This window comes from Falco naumanni, chromosome 5, assembly GCF_017639655.2.
Source record: "Falco naumanni isolate bFalNau1 chromosome 5, bFalNau1.pat, whole genome shotgun sequence".
NCBI lineage: Eukaryota > Metazoa > Chordata > Aves > Falconiformes > Falconidae > Falco > Falco naumanni.
The window spans coordinates 1,049,920-1,069,533 of record NC_054058.1 but is presented as its reverse complement, the minus strand read 5'-3'; the positions used below and the strand labels follow the sequence as shown (position 1 = coordinate 1,069,533).

Here is a 19,614-nt window from a genome sequence, read left to right as displayed (position 1 = left end):
TGGTGATTAAATGTTGCACAGTTACTGCCCTTACTCCCTCTCTTCCAAGGTTAGCTTTTAACGTCTTTTCATTTGCATTTACACTTGGCCATTTAAAAATTCTCAGTTGTTGCCATATTTTTGTGCAAGTCCCCTCTCCCCGTAAGTCAGAGCATTCCCTCAGCTGCAGCAACATCCCCCGAATGCTCCACGCCGCCGGCTGAAGCAGCCCCTCGTCGGGCAGCAGCCGGACGCAGCGGCAGGACAGCGGGTGGGTGAGCAGAGCTGCCCACCTTGCACTCCACGCTGCCTCCTGCCACCGAACCAGAGCCCGGCCGAAGTGTTTCTCACATGTTTTGCACGAAATTGTCAGAACATTCCCATTCTCAGCGTGCCAAGAGGCACAACAGTAACCCTGTGGCCAAGCCTGAGCCTGAAAACTGGAGTATTCTGGTCTGCCTCCCTCCCGCAGTGTCCTGCGCTGACTGCCAAAGCCCCAAGCCTCGTTTCCCAAGGCAGAGCCCCTCTGCGCAGTCGGCAGCACGGAACAGGCCACCTTGTCCCCTGCTTTGGTGCGTGATGCAGCCCAGCCTGCTCACGCTGCGTTCACGTTCCACCACATCCATTTATAAGCTACTTATTATCCTCCAGCAGCAGTGGCTTGGTTACAGGGCCACTGCTTCAAACACCTCTCTAGCCCACAGCTCCTAGACAGCTTGCTATCGTAGTAGACAGTGGCCGCTACAATCCAGCGCCCTAGCCCACCAAAACCAACCTACCCCAACTTACCAAACCGCTCAGAGGAGCCTTCGCATCCTTTGTCACCCTTGCACTTTTCCCATTTTCAAGTTCAGACCAGATCCTCCATTTGTCCTCTTAGCTGAGCACCCAGCTGGTACCCAGACAAACCCCAGCTGAAGAGTTTGCTCTCCTGCCACAGCCTTCTCACCCGCCGGATGATGGCACCACGTCTCCTGCCACAGAGACTGTACCAGACACACAACCAACATGCAGAATTCAATTCCTCTCTGTTTAAGGAGGGAAGCCCCGGGAAATGGTCAAAGACAATCCGGGGACCGAGATCCAGACTGTGGCAGTGGTACCACAAACAGTCTGAGCCAGTCTGGGTAAGAACTTACCTCGCTTCTTTCCTGAGCAGAACAAGAACCTGAGCACCCGTTCTCCAAGCAAAAGCCAAGACTGACTCAATGCTAACTCACTCCAACAGCAGACTCAGTGCCAGCTTCTGAGCCGGTGGCTTTGACAGGGTCCCCGTACAATTACAAGGTGAGAGTAGCACCTGCACAGTCCTCTGAACTAACCCAGTGACAGACCCCTGGAAGAACTTTGGCTGCACAACCACAAGAACAAAACTGCTCCAGTGATCCTCGTGCGAGTTATCTATGTGAGGAAAACACTTCATGTTCCAGGTGAAAAGCTTAAACCCTCCTGAACAGCAGAGAACAAGCAGGAAGAAGAGACTCAAGCTCATCCATCTCCAGGCCATGCCAATGGAATTGATAAAGGGCAGCTTCAGCATGGATCATCTCCTCTCAGTTACCTGCAGACACGGCCGAGAGAGACACTTCTTCAGTAACTGTTTCGGAGCCTAACCTTACCTTAGTAACAGCAGCTGGAGTTTCTGGCAACAAGGTGATCCAAGGTGAAGGTGACCGGGGAGCAGGTTATCAGGGTATCTGCAAAACCTGTCCACATTCTTGGACACCTCTGGTTTGCCCTGAGGGCTTATTTTCTCAGCTGTGCTGCCCAACAGCCAGCGAGGGCTGGCCTTCTGGAGCTCCCACCTCTCATTTAAAAGACAACAACTCATGAAGTAAATGATGCAAAAACCTCATGAATAAATGTCCACCCTCTTGTGAGGGCATGATGGAAGGGGCAGATATTTTTCCCAGCTACTAGAAGGCTTAGCACCCTTTTGCAAGGGCATTAAGTACATTTTCAAGCCTGACTTGGATGGAATGTCACTTATTAACACTGTTCAGGACTGTTACAACAAAAAGTTGTACCACACTCATCATTTAACATGAAAGCAGAGCTGACTAAAGAAACCAGGTGCCGCAGTTTATTTTGGAGGTGACAGCAAGGCAAACAGAGTATCTGTTTCAATGAACTTTATTTACTTCCATATTATACAAGTGGGATCTGAATCCCCAAACTTCCCATCATCAACATAATGGAGAAGCACCATCGCACAAAAGGCAGGCAGAATTTTGGAGCCAGAGGACAGGCTAGATCCAGCCATTTCTCCCCATGCGGTCAGAAATTCTTCCTCCTTCACACAGCGTACTTCCCCGACCGGCAGGTTTACCCCAGGAATAAGAGAGACAAAGCTAGCTCTAAATACTCCCTCCTCCTCTCCCCAACAAAACAGGCTGCTCAGCACCAGCAGTGGAATGGTTAAAGACAGGGAGTACATTAGGTTTTCAGTCTCTCTACCAGCCCACTAGATTAAGAAGTGGCCGGGTTACTCCCTCTTCTCCTGAAAAAGATCCAGGAAAATCAAAGACCTAAAATGCTGAAGACTTACCTCCTTTCCTTCCCCCATCCCATAGCCTTGCTCTCTAAGCAGAGAGTAGGCAATGAACTCTGAGGAGGCTGAAGGAAAGCCAAGGCAAATCAGGGGCTACCTGAATCCCTGGGAACCTGGTGGCCACCCCGGTGCCCTCATTCATTCCCTTTGAGGTTCAGAGACCTGTTTGGAACAGCACACAGAGAGGGCCTCCCTTAGGGATTCGGAAGCAACCAGGGATACAGAACGCACAGGAACCGCTGTGAGGGTACACACCATTCCAGGGATGGCCCAAACCACAAACAGGGCAAGACTCCCCCCAGCCAAGGCCCCAGGGGCTGGGGGAGCTGCGACGAGGCCCTGGCAGGGGGAAGAATGCTCCTGCAGCAGTACTGAGGGCTCACGGGACTTTACTTCTTCTTCCTCTCCTGGGAACAGCGAGGGCAGAACCTGGTAGACAGGGAAGTAAAAAGCTGGCGTTTAGGGCATGACGTGAACCCCCAACACAGAGTCCCAAAGGACCTTTTCCAAGGTCCCTGACAAAGCCTTAATTAAAATTTTCCTTTTTAAGACGTCTTTAAGCATGTATGTACAGTACTCTCCCTTCTGCCACCCAGGACCTCCCCTTTCCAAAGGTCAGTGGGCCCCCCCAGGTTGCTTGTTCACTCACCATTTTCCTCTCGGTTTTGTCGTCAGACCCACACAGGCAAAATGAAACCATTCAATGGAACACTGTGGGGACAGAGAACAGTCCGTTAATGAGCAGTTTTCTTTTGAAATCATTGCTTCTGGGGTACCAGTTTCCCAGTCTTTGATCACAAACTCCTAAATCCCTAGCAGCAACCAGGGAATGACAACTCACACCCAACCTATACCTTGTTAGCAAGGAGAACTTGCTTTTCTCCCTTGCTAAGCGTGGGGGCAAGAAGCTTGACATTTTAAGGAAAACCCTGAAGAAAGAGGCACCTGACAGGTCATGGCAAGCCACCCCTCTGCCCTTCCAAACCGCCTGAGGGAAGCCCTCTTCCTGTCGCTGCTTGCTGTATCAGGCCCCACCCAAGCAGGACAAGACTTTCTGTGCAAGACTCTCTCCACAGCCTTCCACCCCAGTTCCATCAAGTGCGGGCTCTTACATCTGGGTTGTCGCAGCCAATCATCTCCCCATAGGAGACCTGGTGGCAGAGGCAGTAAGTAGGCTCATTGGGGTCCACGGGCATATCCAATACATCCGAAGGGTGCACATTTCCAAAGGTGACGGAAGGCATCCCATACTCTGTGCTACTGCAGATAGGAATAAAAGAAAATCAGCAAAATAACTGTCTTCGAGTCCCTTCATGTCTCTCAAGGCAATGCCCTTGTTTGCCACTTCTCTTTTTTAAGCGCATACATCCAACTCCACCAAAGTGACCTGCTTTCCCCTTCGTGCCACGCTCCCCTGAAAGAATTTAAAGGTCTCCTTCCTCCTGTTTCCCAAGAAGGGACAGGGGACACCACCTAGTCTGGGAGTGGGGATCAGATCCTTTGCCGGGGGAGTCTGGCTAGGCCTCCCTTGCTCTGACTTGTAGTGCTGCTTCTCATTCCTGCAATCCTCTTAAACACTTACGTGCGGACAAGCTTCAATTTCTTTTGGGCAGTTTTTGGCGCTTCCTCATCAGAGTTCTTCCCTTTAGAGCGAGCACGGGCAGCTTTCTTCTCTTTTTGGGCTCGGCCCTCTGGTAAGAAGAGAAAAAGGTGTCGCATCTGCCACCCCATCAAAATAGGCACCTGACAGTAACAACCTCTCCAGCACTAAAATACACTCTTGCTTTGGAGTGCATACTGGCTTTGGGCCATGCACCCCATCTTAATTTTATCTAGCAGCCTTGAATATGCTCACACAAGAAGAGCCCAGGTCACCATCTTTTTACCTGTCCTTCAGATTCCAGCGTAACAGTCTTTGATCTGTACCACTCCAGTGCCTGCCTTCATCCCCACCACTTCCATAGTCACTTGGCTGCCTCCTGTATCAATCTGCAGCCCAGTGGTGGTACTCACTCTTCTTGCCCTTGCTGGAAGAACTGTCATAGTCACTCGACTCTATCTGCTTCTCCTTCAGGTCTGCTTCAAAGCGAGCGAGGTCTGTGTCCAGCCGCCGGATGTGCTTATCAACCTGCAAAGACGACAGCGACCAGGAATTACCACAGAACAGAGCCCAAGAGGGCAAAGAGGAGAGGGCACAGGGCTTGCGCTAATTGCTGAGAAGCAAGAGTAGGTAGGGCCTAAAAGAGAGATCGGGGCCTTCAGTACATCCTTTCATATACAATAAGCACCAGACACTTCCCTTCATACCATCTCGTAGGTCTGCATAGCCAGCTGAACCTTGTCGTCCCCAAACTCCTTGCATTTCCCATAGGCCTCCTGGATTTGCTTGAGAAGCCCCAGTTTTTCCTCTGAAGACAAAGTCCGTGCATTGCTGATATACTCCGTGGCCAACTTATCGATCTCTGACTTGAGGTCTGAAACAAGTTTACCGTTCAACACGTAAATACACATACACAATGCACACACTACAGTGCCCTGCGCTGAGAGACTGAAGGGTCAGAGCAGCTGGTGGCTTCCTCCCCTGCCCTGCGATCCCTGGGATAAAGGCAAAGGAAAGTGAACAAAACCATCGCTAATCCTCACCTTCCGTCCTCTGATCCAGATCTCGCATGAGCTGGAAGTTTCTCTGCAGTTCAAACGGCAGGTTCTCAATACCTGCAGGGAAAGGAGGATACATGGAGAAGTCAGGCTCCTGTCCCCCGTGCCAAGGCAGGAACAAAGCTAAACTGATAACACCACGCACACCACTGTTGATTCCCAACGCCCTTTCCTGGTGCACATTAGTGTGCTCCACTTGTTGTCAACATCAAATGAGACAGGCTATAAAAATGTGATATATTTAATCGAGGAGCATAGTTCTGTAATACGTATTAGTTAACAGAACTGCTGCCAAGCAGAAAGACCTACATTAAGAAAGCAGAAAACCAGAATTTGTAATTAAGTCACTCATTACAATACAACGTATCCACCCAAGAACTCCATTCAGTAATGAAAAAAAATAGTACAACAGCTGGTGAATAATGCCATTTAGTTATTTCTATAGAAGGAAGTAAAAATTGATCAAATGCTAATTCACTGAAAAGCGAGTCTGTTTTAGTGCATCTATTTTACATATAGGGACAGGAGACACTGTGCAGAGCCAAAGAGCAAATCTGAGACAGGACGGGGAGCAGTGAACAGCAGCCTTAACCCCCAACACGTGTGCCTTGTTCTGCCTTCTGCACTGTAATGACAGGGTGGTCTGTCCAACACCTGAAAGGATGCTACGCATCATGAATAATAAATGTTTGCAGGGCTCTGAATGAGCAATGTGAAGTAGGTAGTCAATTAATTTTCAATGCACTATGCTACTCGCCCCCCAGGCATCACCAGATGCTCAACTGACAAAGCTGATAAAAAACAATTCTCATTTTTCCACGCCTGTCTAATCAAACTGAGATCTAGTGTCACTGCATTAACCTGAAGTCCAAGCTTGACTATTGTCACCTTTGTATCTAATAAAATCAAAAAACCCTCTCTCGCAGGTTAAAAAACCCCAAAGGCGGGGTGAAAAGCTCTTCAGAAACACAACATAAGCATGTCTGCTTCCTGAACCCACTCTCCAATACACAGGCAGTGTAAATGAAGGTGTGTCTATCCATCATCAAAACTGTCTAATACATCAGTCCCAGCAGCAGTCTCTATTTTCACTGCCACATGTTTCGACAGCAGAGACATCTCCCTGAAAAGCAATCAGCCGGCAGGGAAGCTCTGTATGCAACAGGCAGGTTTTAACAAGTACTACACACGGGCCATGAAATTAATTCCTGTAAGAGGTAAAACAACTGCGGGCCTCGCTGTGCTCAGGAGCTGCTCTTTTAACTTCCCCCCCCCCCCCCCCCCCAAACAGACTATAGTAAGTTACATACAGATTCCTTGTAAGTAATCAAGCTCTTGTTTCAATAGATTTCTGTTGCCATTTCCAATTTAAGTATCTCAGAAATGTTCAGGCGGTATGTGTCCGTAAGTGCCCAGATACATAATCACACAGCACATACACATCACCCCCTGCATCTAAGGACAGTTAACAGTGCAAAATCAATTTCTCAAAAAATTAGGAAGTGGCAAAATTAAGGCTGCCCGCACATTCCTAAATTTGATTACCTCTGTGTTTGTTCAGCGTGACAGACTTCACACAAGGTTCAGGAGCTGACTACCAGATTACATCCCTATGGCTCAGAAAAGCATCTCAGAAGGCAGCAGGAACAGAATGCTGAAAATTATCATTGCTTACAAAGGGAGCTTAGGGCAGGGATGAAATCCAGCTTGGAAATCTCAAGACCATGCCGCCTTCTTTCCAGCGATCCCCAGCCTCGTCAACTCCAAACCTTTCAATTTATACAGCAAATCAAACACGGGTTATACTGCAGCACACTACTTTTCATTCCTCCCTAAAGCATCCTCTGCAGAAGACAAGACAGGTATCCTCTAGAGGCAAACAGTGTCTGTTCTTGCACTGCACACAGTATGTCAAACTTACACAGAGTCTCTTAATCCTGGAAGATCACAACTTCTAAACTCTTAACTTTGTATGTTTTTCAAAAAAAAGATTAAAGTCATTTCTTTTTCTCTTTTAAAAAGGAAAGTTGGTAGAAGCACAAATTCCACTGGGTACAGTCAGTTTTCCCTCAGCAGAGCTAGAAAGACACAGCGAGCACCTGAGCTAGCACAAAACCTGGTAGGACGCTGTTCGTGGGGCAGAACCACCCCCTCAAGGTTTTGGCCACATTTCACAGCGACGTTCTCGCAGCAGGAGGAACTCTGGCAGGAGTTTGCTTCTGCTACAGAACCTGAAAGGGACTGTGCTTTAGCTTTTCACAGCCGTTACTGTAAAAATCTGCCACCACCACTAATGCCAGCACACAGCCTCATCTGGAAAGCCCATCTGCCCTTTGTGTTTCTGTGCCTGGTGTGACCTTTCCAGCCCGTGCCATCTATCCTCCAGTGACCCCCCGGCCCTTCCCAGCCAGCCCCGCGCCCCTGCACCGCTGCCTCGGCACGCAGGGCTCCCGGCAGCACAGGGAGAGGCCTCATCCAGCCCAGCTCTGGCCTAGCAGACGCCCAGCACAGACACCATTTACCAGTCAAGCAGGTGCCAGCAATGATCTTCCAGAGGCTCAATAGCTGGGCAGGTTTCCATGGGGACTGACGAGACAAACCCCTGTCATTTGAATTCCTTCCCTGCTCAAACCAGCAAAACGATTTCCTAAAACCTCAGGACAATGCTTCACTCTGCAAATCTATTATTGGGCCACTGTTCTGCAACTGCTTTGTCAATAAACTGGGAGAAAACGAAACAAGTGACAGTACAGTGACTTTATTTTCAGAATTGTTACAAAGATGCTTTATCTATTCACTTCAAAGTGGGAAGAAGCTGAGCATACCATTACAAATTATGATCCAGAGAAAGTCTCACAAGAACAGAAAGAGTCACAGAATAAAGCTGCAGCTAAGCAAGTTTTAACTGAGCAAGAAAATATTTGTGTGGTATACAGTTCAATCAAACTATGGGTAAGTTTTCTGCTATCTGCAGCTTAATTCAAAAGTTCTTGCATAACCTTAAACAAAATGATGCTCTGCGTCACAGAATTTATCACAGTGGTCAGAACACTTGCTGAAATTGCTTGGCCTGTGCTGTGCCGGCTATCCGACATCACCACCCTAACAGCCCCATTAAAAAATACAATAAAAATCTAAGATTTAAGTTTCCATTTCTTCATTCCTACCAATGCAACATGCTTTCTCTCAGTCTTTCTAAAAACATTCATGTTATTTATGCAATTTCATTTCCTCCTGAATTTCTCCTTTTTCCTTTACAATTCATTTGTGCTTTCTTATTTTTAGATGCACCTAAGCTTTTCATGACTAAATACTACCTAGTGTAAAATACCCAAATAATTCTCAGATTCTTAAATGGATCATAGTAAAGAAAAACACCCTAGAGGCATCCTTGATCACTAGAGAAGAGCACAGTGAAGGGCCGTCACTCTGTCCCAGATAGGCAACAATCTGATAGAAAAATAAAAGGCTTCTTGCAACACAAATGGCACAGCGGCAAGAGAGGAAGAGGACGGTGAAGGTGTACAGTGAGGAAGGTGCTAGCAAGGCCAGCAGCTTGGCCCAAAGTGTGGGCCGGCATGAATGCAACTGTGTCCACCTGCACAGAGCCACAGACAGCCCCACTGTGCCCCACTCATTCCTAGTGCAGCAGGATTACCCTGAAAATCATCGGCACAAGTCTCCCATGAAGGATTTTCCCACCTCTTCCTTTCCTTCCCTTATTTTCTTGTCTTCTCACAAGCTAAAATCCCTCTATCTACTTTCATCTTTCCTCAGTTCTTATCCCTTCACTACCCCCTTCCTTCCTTCATCTTTTTTTCTCCTCTTTCCTTGTCATTCCTTCCCCTGACCATTCTTCTGCAGACTACCACAACGACGTGCTCTCATTCCCCAAAAGTCAGAATCCATCACCACGCTCCTTCCCCTCCAATTATTATTTATTTATTTTTAGAAACACATGCAGGGTGGCAAGTGTAGGCATCTGGTATTTAAACTTCAGCTGCTTAACTCGGACACACAGAGAGCAAGCCTACGCGACCTGGGAACCTGCACTCCACCTCAGCCCCCCACCGCACACCTGCCAGCTGTGCTCAACGGGGCTGTTCGGTGCTGCCTGTTGGTACTGTCCCAGTTCCTAAAGAGACCCCTTGCACCGAGCGCTACGTAAACACACCGGGACTCTCCCAAGCCATCTGGTCACTCACCATGTTCAGATGCATGTTTAAATTTATTAAAACATGTGAAAATGCATTTGGAAACATAATCACGGTTGCTTTATTGAACAGTACAGATTTCAGCAAACACTTTAAACAGCACATTGCTGAAGGTTAATTTAGAAAGTCCTGCTTGTGCCAGGGGCTGCCACAATGAGAGGGGGAATTCTTTGCCCTCTGAGACAGGAAACTGGCTGGGACCTTGTTGGGGAAGCACCCAGGACTTCTCCTACAAGTGCTCTGCAATTCTCATAATTTTGTAGCACCTGCCGTATACTGCAGGACAAGTGCCTTACCGCAATCTTCAGGAGCTTCCTTGCTTCCTCCTTAGGGGGAAGGATGTCTTTTATATCCCTCCATCCCTCCTTTTTTGAGGCTGTAACCCTTTTAAACCGCTGCTTCTACTGTCTTGTGCTCTCAGCTAATTATCTTCCTACACAGCTTACCGAAGTTGGTGAATGAGCACAATACATACCTTTCTCGCTACTCATATATGGCTCAGCCCTACTGCAACACGCGCATCCTAAGCTGCAACATTATCCTGACACCACCTCCGTAAGGGATAGTACTACCTACATTTTTATAAATGGAGTACTCTGATGCATGGTGGACCGATGTAGCCACAGGCACCCGGGAATTCTGCGGCCATGTCACACACCCCAGGGCACTGCACACTAGTCCACCCAGGCACATCTGCTTCAGGCACCATGCAAAGAAATGGTATCACTCAGCAACAACAGTCAATGCAACAGCCACAGAAATGTAGTACTCCCCAGAGAGTGGGACCCTCTTCCCAGGGAGGGCTCTCCTTGTCTTATTACACGAGTTCAATGCTACAGCACCCACAGCCAGCAGACAGCAGGCAATGTTGTTAAGTCTCAGAAAAGGGATCTTTATTGCTGTGTTAAAGATCAATCTTGATTTCAGAAGCTTGGAGGAGGGAGTGGAAGACTGACATGTCAAATGAGACTTGCACCACTCCAGGCGTTTCCAGCCTGTCACAGACCTCCAAAGGCAGGGACCACCACCAAAGAGATCACAGGGCCGTTTGCCAAAATGGCCACATCAGATTTGCTGTTGGGTAAGTGAAGACATGCAGAGAAAACGCAGTATGCTTTGTCTGGTAAAGCCATCTTGTATCAGCTCCGAGAAAAAATACCAGTCAACAACAAAATCAACTCTAAATGAACTGGTCATTAACAATAATAGATGTATTAGCCTAGTGTGGGCTGTGCCAGTAGCTTTCACACAGAAACAAATGATGCCTATGAATCACCAAATTCTCTCCCCTGCATGAGATCTTTTGTAATTTTCCACAGATTGTGTGTGCTGCATCACAGATGCAACTAATCCAAAGTCTCAGTAAGGTGAAAGGCATCTTTAACTACACTAAAATAGTGCTGAATATAGAAACGATTTATTGAGCAATTTGCATATCTGAAGTATGATGTGAGAAACTTTAGAGGCAAGAACAGGAGGGTATGGCTGCATGCTACACTGGGGATGGGATAAGAGTCATGATCGCAGGTAAAGTGACAGATAAAAGAACTGCTGGGGAATTCAGAACGCCGTCAGGACTGGGAAGGAATCAAGGGCTAGCCTAGAGCAAGTTCTGACATCACACCCATGCCCTCTAAGAGTACCAAGATGACAACACACATCATAGCCTCATTTGATGAAGCTATACAGAGGAAAATCCAGATGTAGCTATTGCAAAAGAACAACCCTATTTTACCAGGTTAGCCAGTGTTATTAAGGAATGAAAGGACATTCCCATGTCAGTTGTAGGAGAAAGAAGATGACTTTCAAGAGGGTGTATGCTGCTCCTGTTGCTCTCTGCTTATGCTGACGTAAGCTTTCCAGTACTGATGAGCCCCAAACGGGTGCAACTCTATGTGCCTACTGACATATGCAAACAGAAGGAGCAAAGGAAACTTGATGCCTCCCTAATCGGTATAAAAAAGGGGAAAAACCCAAAAGAAAATGACTACACAGTAACATGTTAACTTACCAGCTGAGGACTCCTCATCTAAGTCTGCTGTCTCCATCATCCTCTTCAATGAGGCAGATATGTCCTAGTGTCTGCTCCTGGAACAGGTCCTGACTGGTGGCCTCCAAGACAACGGAATTAATATCAAGCAGCCATCCAACTAGACAGGCCAGCGACATCTTTCTACCTCTCAAGCTCACCGAGGTTACCAGCCGTCTGCTGATGATTCTCTCAAGCGTTTAGGTCTAATTTAGCCCAAACGCTGGCAGAATCTAGTATCTCAGAGGTTTGGGGTAGGGGAAGATGGAAACACTTTTTATGGTTTTGTTACCATTCCTTACCAACATTTTATGCTGACATTTATTCAGTAACAGACCAGTTCAATCATATGGAAATCTGAACTTCCTTCCAGTCTGGCACATACTTCCCAACCTGAACAAAGTGTGTTCCCCATTCAGCAAGGCAGATAAAGCAACAGCCTCATTAGTCCAGGCAGGAACATACGTAGTGGACAGTACAGCTGGAACCAGCGGGGAAGGTGCTGTTTGACTACTTCAGACAGCACACTCACAGACACGACCCTGCTGTTCACCTCAGCGACCTGAGCAACTGGGCAGACATGTCCTCAGCAGCAGAGCACAGGTATGTGAGCAGAGAGGTCATTTCATAACAAATTCAGGCACCAGACAGTTGAGGAGAGGTATACGCCTTCCTCAGGTATATACCTCAGAGGTATTCTGTTGCTATAAAAAGATAAATTTGTGTGTTTTCACTACGTGTACTACTTACTTTACTCTGACACCTGCTAGGTGGGTAAACAGGGAAGCACTGATGGTAGAAAATAACTACATGTGGTTGCACAGCAGTTCCCTCTACTATAAAGACAATCCCTACCCTCATGGCACACTCACCTATAGACAGAGACTTGTAGAAAACTATTTGGGACTGTTTTCTAAATAGGTGTACTTCAACAATGTCTATTACAAACCAGACCTGCAATCCTCTTGAAAATTCCGAAACAAAGAAAACTCAGTCTCTGCATCTCACCTTCAGGAAAAACTGTATTAGTCGCCCTTCCTTTCTCCCCCTCAAAGCCTCCACTACAGTATTTCTAACCCAGTATGAGAGCAAATACTGAGCCAAGCACAGTAACTCAAGTTTGAACAAGCACAAGCTCCTCTAATGAGTCTTCATGCACATTCAATCCTCTCATCACAAAACGCTCTTTTCTTCCTTCATTCCTTTCTACATCTCTAACTCCTTTGCACCCCCAGTCTTTCCCATACTAAAGCTGCACTGCTTTCTTGGCATGAGCAAAAGCACTTCAGTATCTTGCTTTCTCCCCTGAGAAGCAGGCATAAAATGGACCAGGAGGACGACAATATTTGATGAGATGGAAATCTTTTCATGCTTAACTTCAGCCACAGAAGAGAACTAAGGAAAGAGCCATGCCCCGAAAAAAACCCCACTTGGGAAGAGAGAAATGGAACAAGAAACATTCCTCCTCCTCCCCTTCCCTGAATCCTTTGGCTCAATATAGTCATTGAAGGGGCAACTTCAGTAAGATGAAAGATGATGATCAGACAAGAGACTGAGTTCCTCTGTCAGGATGTTCGGTACAGAAGGAATGTGCATATCTTTCTGCTGCAAAAACATCTGCTAGGAGCACAACATATCTCAGATATGCTTTGTAATTAGCAGCTTAGAGCAAAGGCAAGGGCACGTCTAATCCTAGGTCTAAACTCAGTTTCAAATTACAGCAAGGACTTGAAAGCTACTGAAATACCAGACCTAAGAAGCTGCCAGACACCTTTTACTAAAGGAACTGTTGTTATCTTGGCTATTCCACAAAAATCTCCTGGAAAAGAGCTTTAGATGCCCAGAGTGGAGGACTCAAAATTTATGAACTGAAACAACTAAGGCTGTATGCACAGCTCTGTCAGACTGCTCATACCTTTTAATGTATAGTTTTTAATTACCTAACTGCACAAGATTTTCATACGAGGTGTTTCTCATTCCCAGTGACTGAGTGGTGATTCAAAGTTTTATTTTATTCTTTTTTGCTCAATACAGTCACACATACACACCCCAAAACCCAATCTGAAAAAAACTGACTTGGTAACCACCTTTTCAAGGTGTTCATTACTGTGACACTAAAATGCTTTTTCACAAAACTGCTGTGGAGTAGCCCACTTCCCTTATCAATAAACCAAAGGTCAACAGATTTACTGAGGCAAAGAGATTAAAGGCAAGAAGGCCAGCTAACTACAAACACACCTCTTGAAATGTCTAAGAATGCTACCTAGCCTGACTTCTCAGAATTATCTGTACAAACCAAACTGCAGTTGCAGCCATAAGCATATCTGCTCCTCTGACTACAAATTTTCACTCACTACTAATTTTTGAGAGAAGCACAATCCATGCAAGGACAACCTGTAAAAAGTGTGACCCCCAAAATAAGCAAAAACATCACACTCACTTTGTCAGAGTGGTATTCAACTGCCTCAAACATGAGGCCACTTTTTTTCTTCCTACAATCTTCACTTAATTCATTATACACCTTCCTTTCTTCAAGGATATGAAGAGGTCCTACAAACAAATGCCCTCTTTCATCACACATTCCTCATTCACTCCCTGAGCAGATCCAGCCAGTAAACCATATGAAAGAGAATCTCTGTGGGAGGAAAAAAAAACTCAACTGAAAACTGTCTGCATCAGCACTATAATACTAAAAGAATTCAATTTCAATAAGTAAATGTAAATATTAGACATTTTGAGAAGAGTTGACCAAAAGTCAATTGTATCAATTTTCAGGAAGTTTTTTGAACATCAGTGAACTACTTTAAAACTGAACTGAATGTTTTTAAATTACTGGACTACTGGAGAAAAAAAAGGAGCGGGGAGAGGGTTTGGAAGGAGCAACGGGGAAACTGAATGCTGTCAGGCAGGCATAAAAAGAAATGGAATAGCTGACTTGACACCATCGCAAAGAATTAGTCAAGGGTGAAAATATAGATTAAGTGTTAATCTTGCCTGACTGGACCTTTTTTGGTAAGAATGTACATTTCATTAGTGAAAACAATTTTTTGTAGTTATTAAACTACAACTTGCATTAAAAACTTGATGTAGTTTGATGTCTTAATATGAGAAGTAGTACATATGCAAGAAAGTATCTTGCACAACAAGCTAGAATAAGAAAAAAACAAACATAAGATATATTAAAAGTACTTTAAACGGCTACATAAGGCTTTAGAATGCATTATAGAGAACTATCAGCAGTGGCTGCACCACTCATGCAAATCACACAAAAGCAATTCTTGATCCACCAAAAGTTAGTCATTAGGAAGTGAGATGCAGACTGGAAGAATGGGCATGGAAGGAACAGACCACTGAGACAGCAAGAGACAGCCCGACTGCAAACAGATACTTTCCATCAAGTCTTACAGACAGTAATACATTTAGGAACAAACAATATAAGTGATGGATAAAGGATGCTGGATCATATTTCTAAGAAACAGGAAGACTGTATCATATCAATATCATAGTAGATAGTTACCTGAATATGAGCTCCCAGCTGAAACGCAATGGTGAAGAGGGAAAAGGGCATAGCCAACAGAAGAGCAATAACCTGACTTCTTTAGGTAGTACCATGAAGACTAGTTACTAAAAGACCGTATGCATTTTCAGAGTCAGAAGTTCAAGCAGGATGTCAAAAGATCAGAGCAGGCTTGAAGAACAATATAAGTAATTAGAAAATGGAAAAATATATTATCACCGGCAATTATTATACTTTTTAAGTTTCCAGAAAGAAGGTTAAGATTTGATCAATTACAATCTACACAGGGAAGAAACGTTTAATAAGGGGACATGTCAACATGACAAGTAAAAGGTGTTATTGGTGCAATGACTAAATATTGGAACCATGAAAATTAACTACAGGTAAAAGCCACAAAACCATGACTGAAAAGCCTATCAGCAAACTAACTTACTCAAGACTGAAATGGATGCTCTTTGCCTGTAAGTATTACAATTCATACAATGTGCTTTTCTGAAAGAAACTCCAAATTAAGCACAGCAGCTGCCTTATAATTAGCTAACAAAGGGAAGTGATGTTGCATATACTACACAGAACACCAGACAAAATTGAATAAGGCCTTAAGAGCTCCAATAGTTTGCAAAAAAGGCTAAACCATCACACCAAAGTTTGCTTTGTTCTTCCTAACAAATTTGAGGTTGGATTTTTTTAAAGTACTTTTAGACTGTGCACATTATTTTTTGGATTTTCTTAAGCAAGATACCTTAAAAATAATAGCCTACACCACCATGTTAATATACATCCTCAACAGGACAAAGATCTTTAACTCAATTGCAGGACAACACATCTCAGCTGAGAGAAGTAAGAATTTGTAATTTTTCTCTGTATGCTTGTAGTAGAGGTGAACAGTAGAGTTTCCAGGGGGTTCATTGATTTTAGCTGACTGTGACAACGAGACCCGGAAGTGTTTGACTCTGGTGGGAACACTCTCTGGCCACCAAGCTCATCTACAGCTTCCTTTCTCTTCAACCTGATATCTACTGTACCCCTCCACACTCAGTGCTGCACCTTTCTCATCTCCACCTACCATCTGCAAACCCCAGTCTTTCGCTCCTTTACCTCTGCAGTGCAGCACTTACTCAAAATGCAGGTGCTCTCCCAGCAGGAAAACCCTGCATCCTCCCCATGCGCTCGCTCCTTATCCAGTTGCCTCTTTCTTCTCCTGTCCAGCCCCTGTCCTCCCCAACTCCTGGCCACCTTTGCTGAGGAGCCTCAGTCAAGGGTCTTCCACAACAGAATGAGAAGTGCAGAATTACATACATCTTTGCTCAGCAATCCTTGCTCCTCTCTAACAACTTGCCTCCTCTTCCAGCTCTTCTTCCTGGCTTTTTGCACCCTCCCCTCCTTGCAGCTCCCAGATCCTTGCCTGTTCACTTCCAGCTTCTTTTCAGCTTTAACTGAAAGTTATTATGGTTCTTGAACTTTCTTATTTTAATTCACAAGGCTTCCTCTCCTAATGACAAAAGGAGCACTGCAGAGACAATGAACGAACCCCCTTGTCTCCATATCAACACCAGAGAGCTCTGTGCTGGAGGAAACTTAGTGTAGCAAAATTTCTGAAGCACCAAGCTCCAATGTTTCCAAACGTATGCAGACAGATAGCAAGAGATTTGACTTGGCCAAGTATAGTGAATCACCAGAGCTATCACACTTTAAACACACCACCCCATCAACATCCTCCCCTGTCTCTAGTACTGACACCAGATCAGAAAGAAAACATAAACCAAGCATTAATCAAAGAACAAGTTACTAAATCTTAACCACCTGGTAGGTTCCTTCAAAAATAACTCCTCTGATTAGCCTACATGGCTATTTTAAGAACACAGGGTAAAAGACGCATTGAAAGTCTTAGCCCCAAAGATCAGAGTTTGAAAGTTACGAGCACCTTCAGGCAGGATGGTATCATAGGAGGGCTCTGATAATGTTACCAACTCCACCAGTATTTATTTACAGAGCTCTCTTCAACCAGCCAAACGGGGCTGCATTTGTAAAACGACATCAGAGGGAGCTATCGAAACTGCCTCCCTACAGACACAAAAGTTATCTTTGCCTGGGTTTCACCAGCCCTACAGCTTGTCCCGGGAACGCCACTAACAGCCAAGTTGCCGGCTGGAGCAGCACCGGGCTCCTCCCTCCGGGGACACACCGGTCGCTCGCAGCCGCTGCCAGCGCCACCGGCCCGGGCTCCCCAGGAGCCCCAGCCGAGCCCTGCCCCACGGCAGGGGGGCAGCCCGTACCGGCACCCCAGGCGGAGCCGCTGCCGCCGTTTCCAGGAGGCCCCGAGGCGACCTCTACGCGGCGGGCCGGGCCTCTCAGGACGGCGCTAGGAGCGGGCGGCAGCAGGGCCGCCACGGCCGGGCCGGGGACAGCCGGACAAGGCTGCCGCCCGAGCGGTCCGGAGCAGGCCGCGGGCGGCCCCAGGGACCGGTCAGCACCCGGGCAGAGCTGGGCCCCCGGCCCGAGCCGCACTCCGTCCTTGTCTGTGCCGGTCCCCGCCAGGACGGCCCCAGCCACGGCCCCTCGGCCCCGTCCCCGGCGATTCTTACTATCCAGGTAGTGCTCCAGGTACATCCCCGCCGCCATCTTGGGCCCCGCACACACCGGAGCTTCCGGCGGGAGCCGCACGCCGGCACCTCCCACCGGAAGTGACGCTGCCCGGCTGCCCAAGCCACTTCCGCCCGCCTTGCCCGGCGCTTCCGCTTCTGCCGCCATTTTGGGCTGTGCGGGGCTGCCCTCGCCCTGAGCCCGCCACTTCAGGGTTCTGCTGGCAGCCCCCCGCCCCCCCCCCCAGCAGCACCGGCCGCGGGAGGCCACCCGGCGGGGCCCACTGCTGACTGCGGGGGGGAGAGGGATGGGGAGCGGGGCGGGCCCGGCCCGGCCGCAGGCACCGCGCGGGGAGCAGGCCCGGAGCCCACCGCCCTCGGCGGCCCCAGGGTGAATACCTGCTGCCTTCATATCCGCGCTAAAGGAACCGGGCTTCGTTTTTTGGAGGCTACGGAGGTCTCTCCTGGCTTCAAATAATTTTCGACAGCCTGGCTAGGCGCTCCCGCTGGGTAATGTGGGTGAGGAAGCGCTGATAGTCTGTTGCAGCACTCTCTGTTCAACATATAATTTGCCAGCAACTAGTAGTTGCAGCTATATTATAAACAGAGACTGCCTTTGCTGTAAAATGACTGTGATACAAATTGAACGTAACTAACAAAGCAAGGAAATTAAGTTAAACATGTGACCATGCTCTCTTTTCTCCATCTTGCCAGACCCACTTTGGTGACCACATCCCACGGGACGCATCTGGGTTAGTGATCCCCTGGCTGCGCACCCCCCACTGCCCTTTGCTAGTGATTGCACATGCACGGTATATATAGTACTGGGCTAGGACAGCAGCGTGAGGTGACACACGCAGTTAGGGAGAAACTGAGACAAAATTATGTTACTTCTGGTCCTTCAGGCCTAGAATATTCAGGATCATTGTTTCAAGAGGCCAGCGTTAATTTAGCATCCTATCCAGTTCAGGAGGCACAGGGTTCTTTTGGCAAATGTTACGTTTCATCTGCCTTTCTCCTGCCTGCTCACCTTATGCTGCTCAATTTTCCTGATAGGCTGTGTAATGACAGTCATGCCCAAGACTGCATGCAGCTGGATTCTGGCTATGAGGAGAACTGACCGGGCTTGTTTCTTCTCTTTCCTCTCAGAGATCTTCCAATGCCTCTATTTATATGGATATACTGGGATTCAGTGTTGCAGCAGCCTGCAATGCAAGACTGAGGGGGGTTATAAAAATGAACTGCAGCTGTTTACGCTATCAACCATCTTGCTTTTAAAATATTTGGTTAATTCAGAGATCCTCTGTGTTCTGAAGATGCAGTGTTTCCCAGTCCTATTCCTACAGTCAATTTTTATGACATATCTTTAATTATTCAAAACACATTTCTTACTCTTTTCAGGTCCTGTGTGAAGCCGTAGGCTTCAGTTAGCTGAACATTATTGTTAAGCCCCACTTTGTTTTTAAAGTACTTCAAAATTCTTGTATAAATTTCCCTCCACTCTAATTAAGGGGATGGATGTGGCCGTTACATACAAAAAAAATCTGCTCTGTGTACCCTGTCGCAGTACTAAACCAGAATCCCCCAAACGCATCCTGCTTGGAGCTACCAGGCAGTACAGAGCTGATACTAAGATCCATGGCTATGGAGCCAATACTAAGAAACAGGTACTCTTACACCACCAATTTTGTTAAGGGACCACCTTATCTTATCCACCCATCTTAGCCTCCAAGCCCAGGCTAGGGAGATGTCAAAATACTAGACCACTGCAATGGAAAGACAAGCTCCTTCTGGACTTGTTGCCACTGTCAATACAAAAGACTGGGAAAAGAGGAGATACTTGCTTAAAATCTAAATGGTAAACCTTAGTAAAGTGTACAAATGTATCTTTTCACTTCATTAACTGTCACTGTAAAGTTGGAAAACAAAGCAGAGGTAGTTTTGCGTACCTGTGTGGTCTCATCGCAGTAGAAACTCTTCCAGTCCAGCAAAACCTAGTTTCTGAATCTGTACATTTGCTGTCTTTTTTTTTAACCACAGCAGTTATTTGGTGAAAGTTGTTAAGAGTAAACACTTCCGCAAGT

General features: G+C 46.7%; 1 protein-coding gene across 6 annotated transcripts; it reads right to left on the bottom strand.

Moving 5' to 3' along the window:
* Positions 1-2,096: 2,096 nt before the first annotated feature.
* ING4 (inhibitor of growth family member 4) lies at positions 2,097-17,637 on the bottom strand. 6 transcript variants are annotated; one of them, XR_005828061.1, is made up of 11 exons: positions 17,534-17,611; positions 13,872-15,119; positions 11,414-11,514; positions 5,174-5,245; positions 4,838-5,004; positions 4,544-4,658; positions 4,113-4,221; positions 3,643-3,790; positions 3,180-3,241; positions 2,786-2,959; positions 2,097-2,692 (listed from the first exon to the last, which is right to left on the bottom strand). XR_005828061.1 is itself a non-coding variant. In XM_040595570.1 (11 exons), exons 4-11 carry the CDS (start codon positions 11,451-11,453, stop codon positions 2,920-2,922), a joined length of 753 nt encoding a protein of 250 aa, XP_040451504.1. In that variant the 5' UTR covers positions 11,454-11,514; positions 13,872-14,066; positions 14,949-15,119; positions 17,534-17,611; the 3' UTR covers positions 2,097-2,919. The 6 variants fall into 6 exon arrangements, 5 of the variants coding, with proteins under 5 accessions (XP_040451504.1, XP_040451503.1, XP_040451505.1 ...); XM_040595570.1 differs by having other exon boundaries at positions 2,097-2,959; positions 13,872-14,066; positions 14,949-15,119; XM_040595569.1 differs by having other exon boundaries at positions 2,097-2,959.
* Between the last annotated feature and the right edge of the window lie 1,977 nt (positions 17,638-19,614).

What these genes read in the sequence shown, in the direction of transcription:
- ING4 (XM_040595571.1), bottom strand. Translation starts at nt 11,453, where the DNA reads ATGATGGAGACAGCAGACTTAGATGAGGAGTCCTCAGCTG. An exon ending in AAATTGAAGCTTGTCCGCAC is followed by an intron (nt 3,791 to 4,112) that starts GTAAGTGTTTAA and finishes TCCTATCTGCAG; the next exon opens with TAGCACAGAGTATGGGATGC. An exon ending in ACAAAACCGAGAGGAAAATG is followed by an intron (nt 2,960 to 3,179) that starts GTGAGTGAACAA and finishes CCTGTCTACCAG; the next exon opens with GTTCTGCCCTCGCTGTTCCC.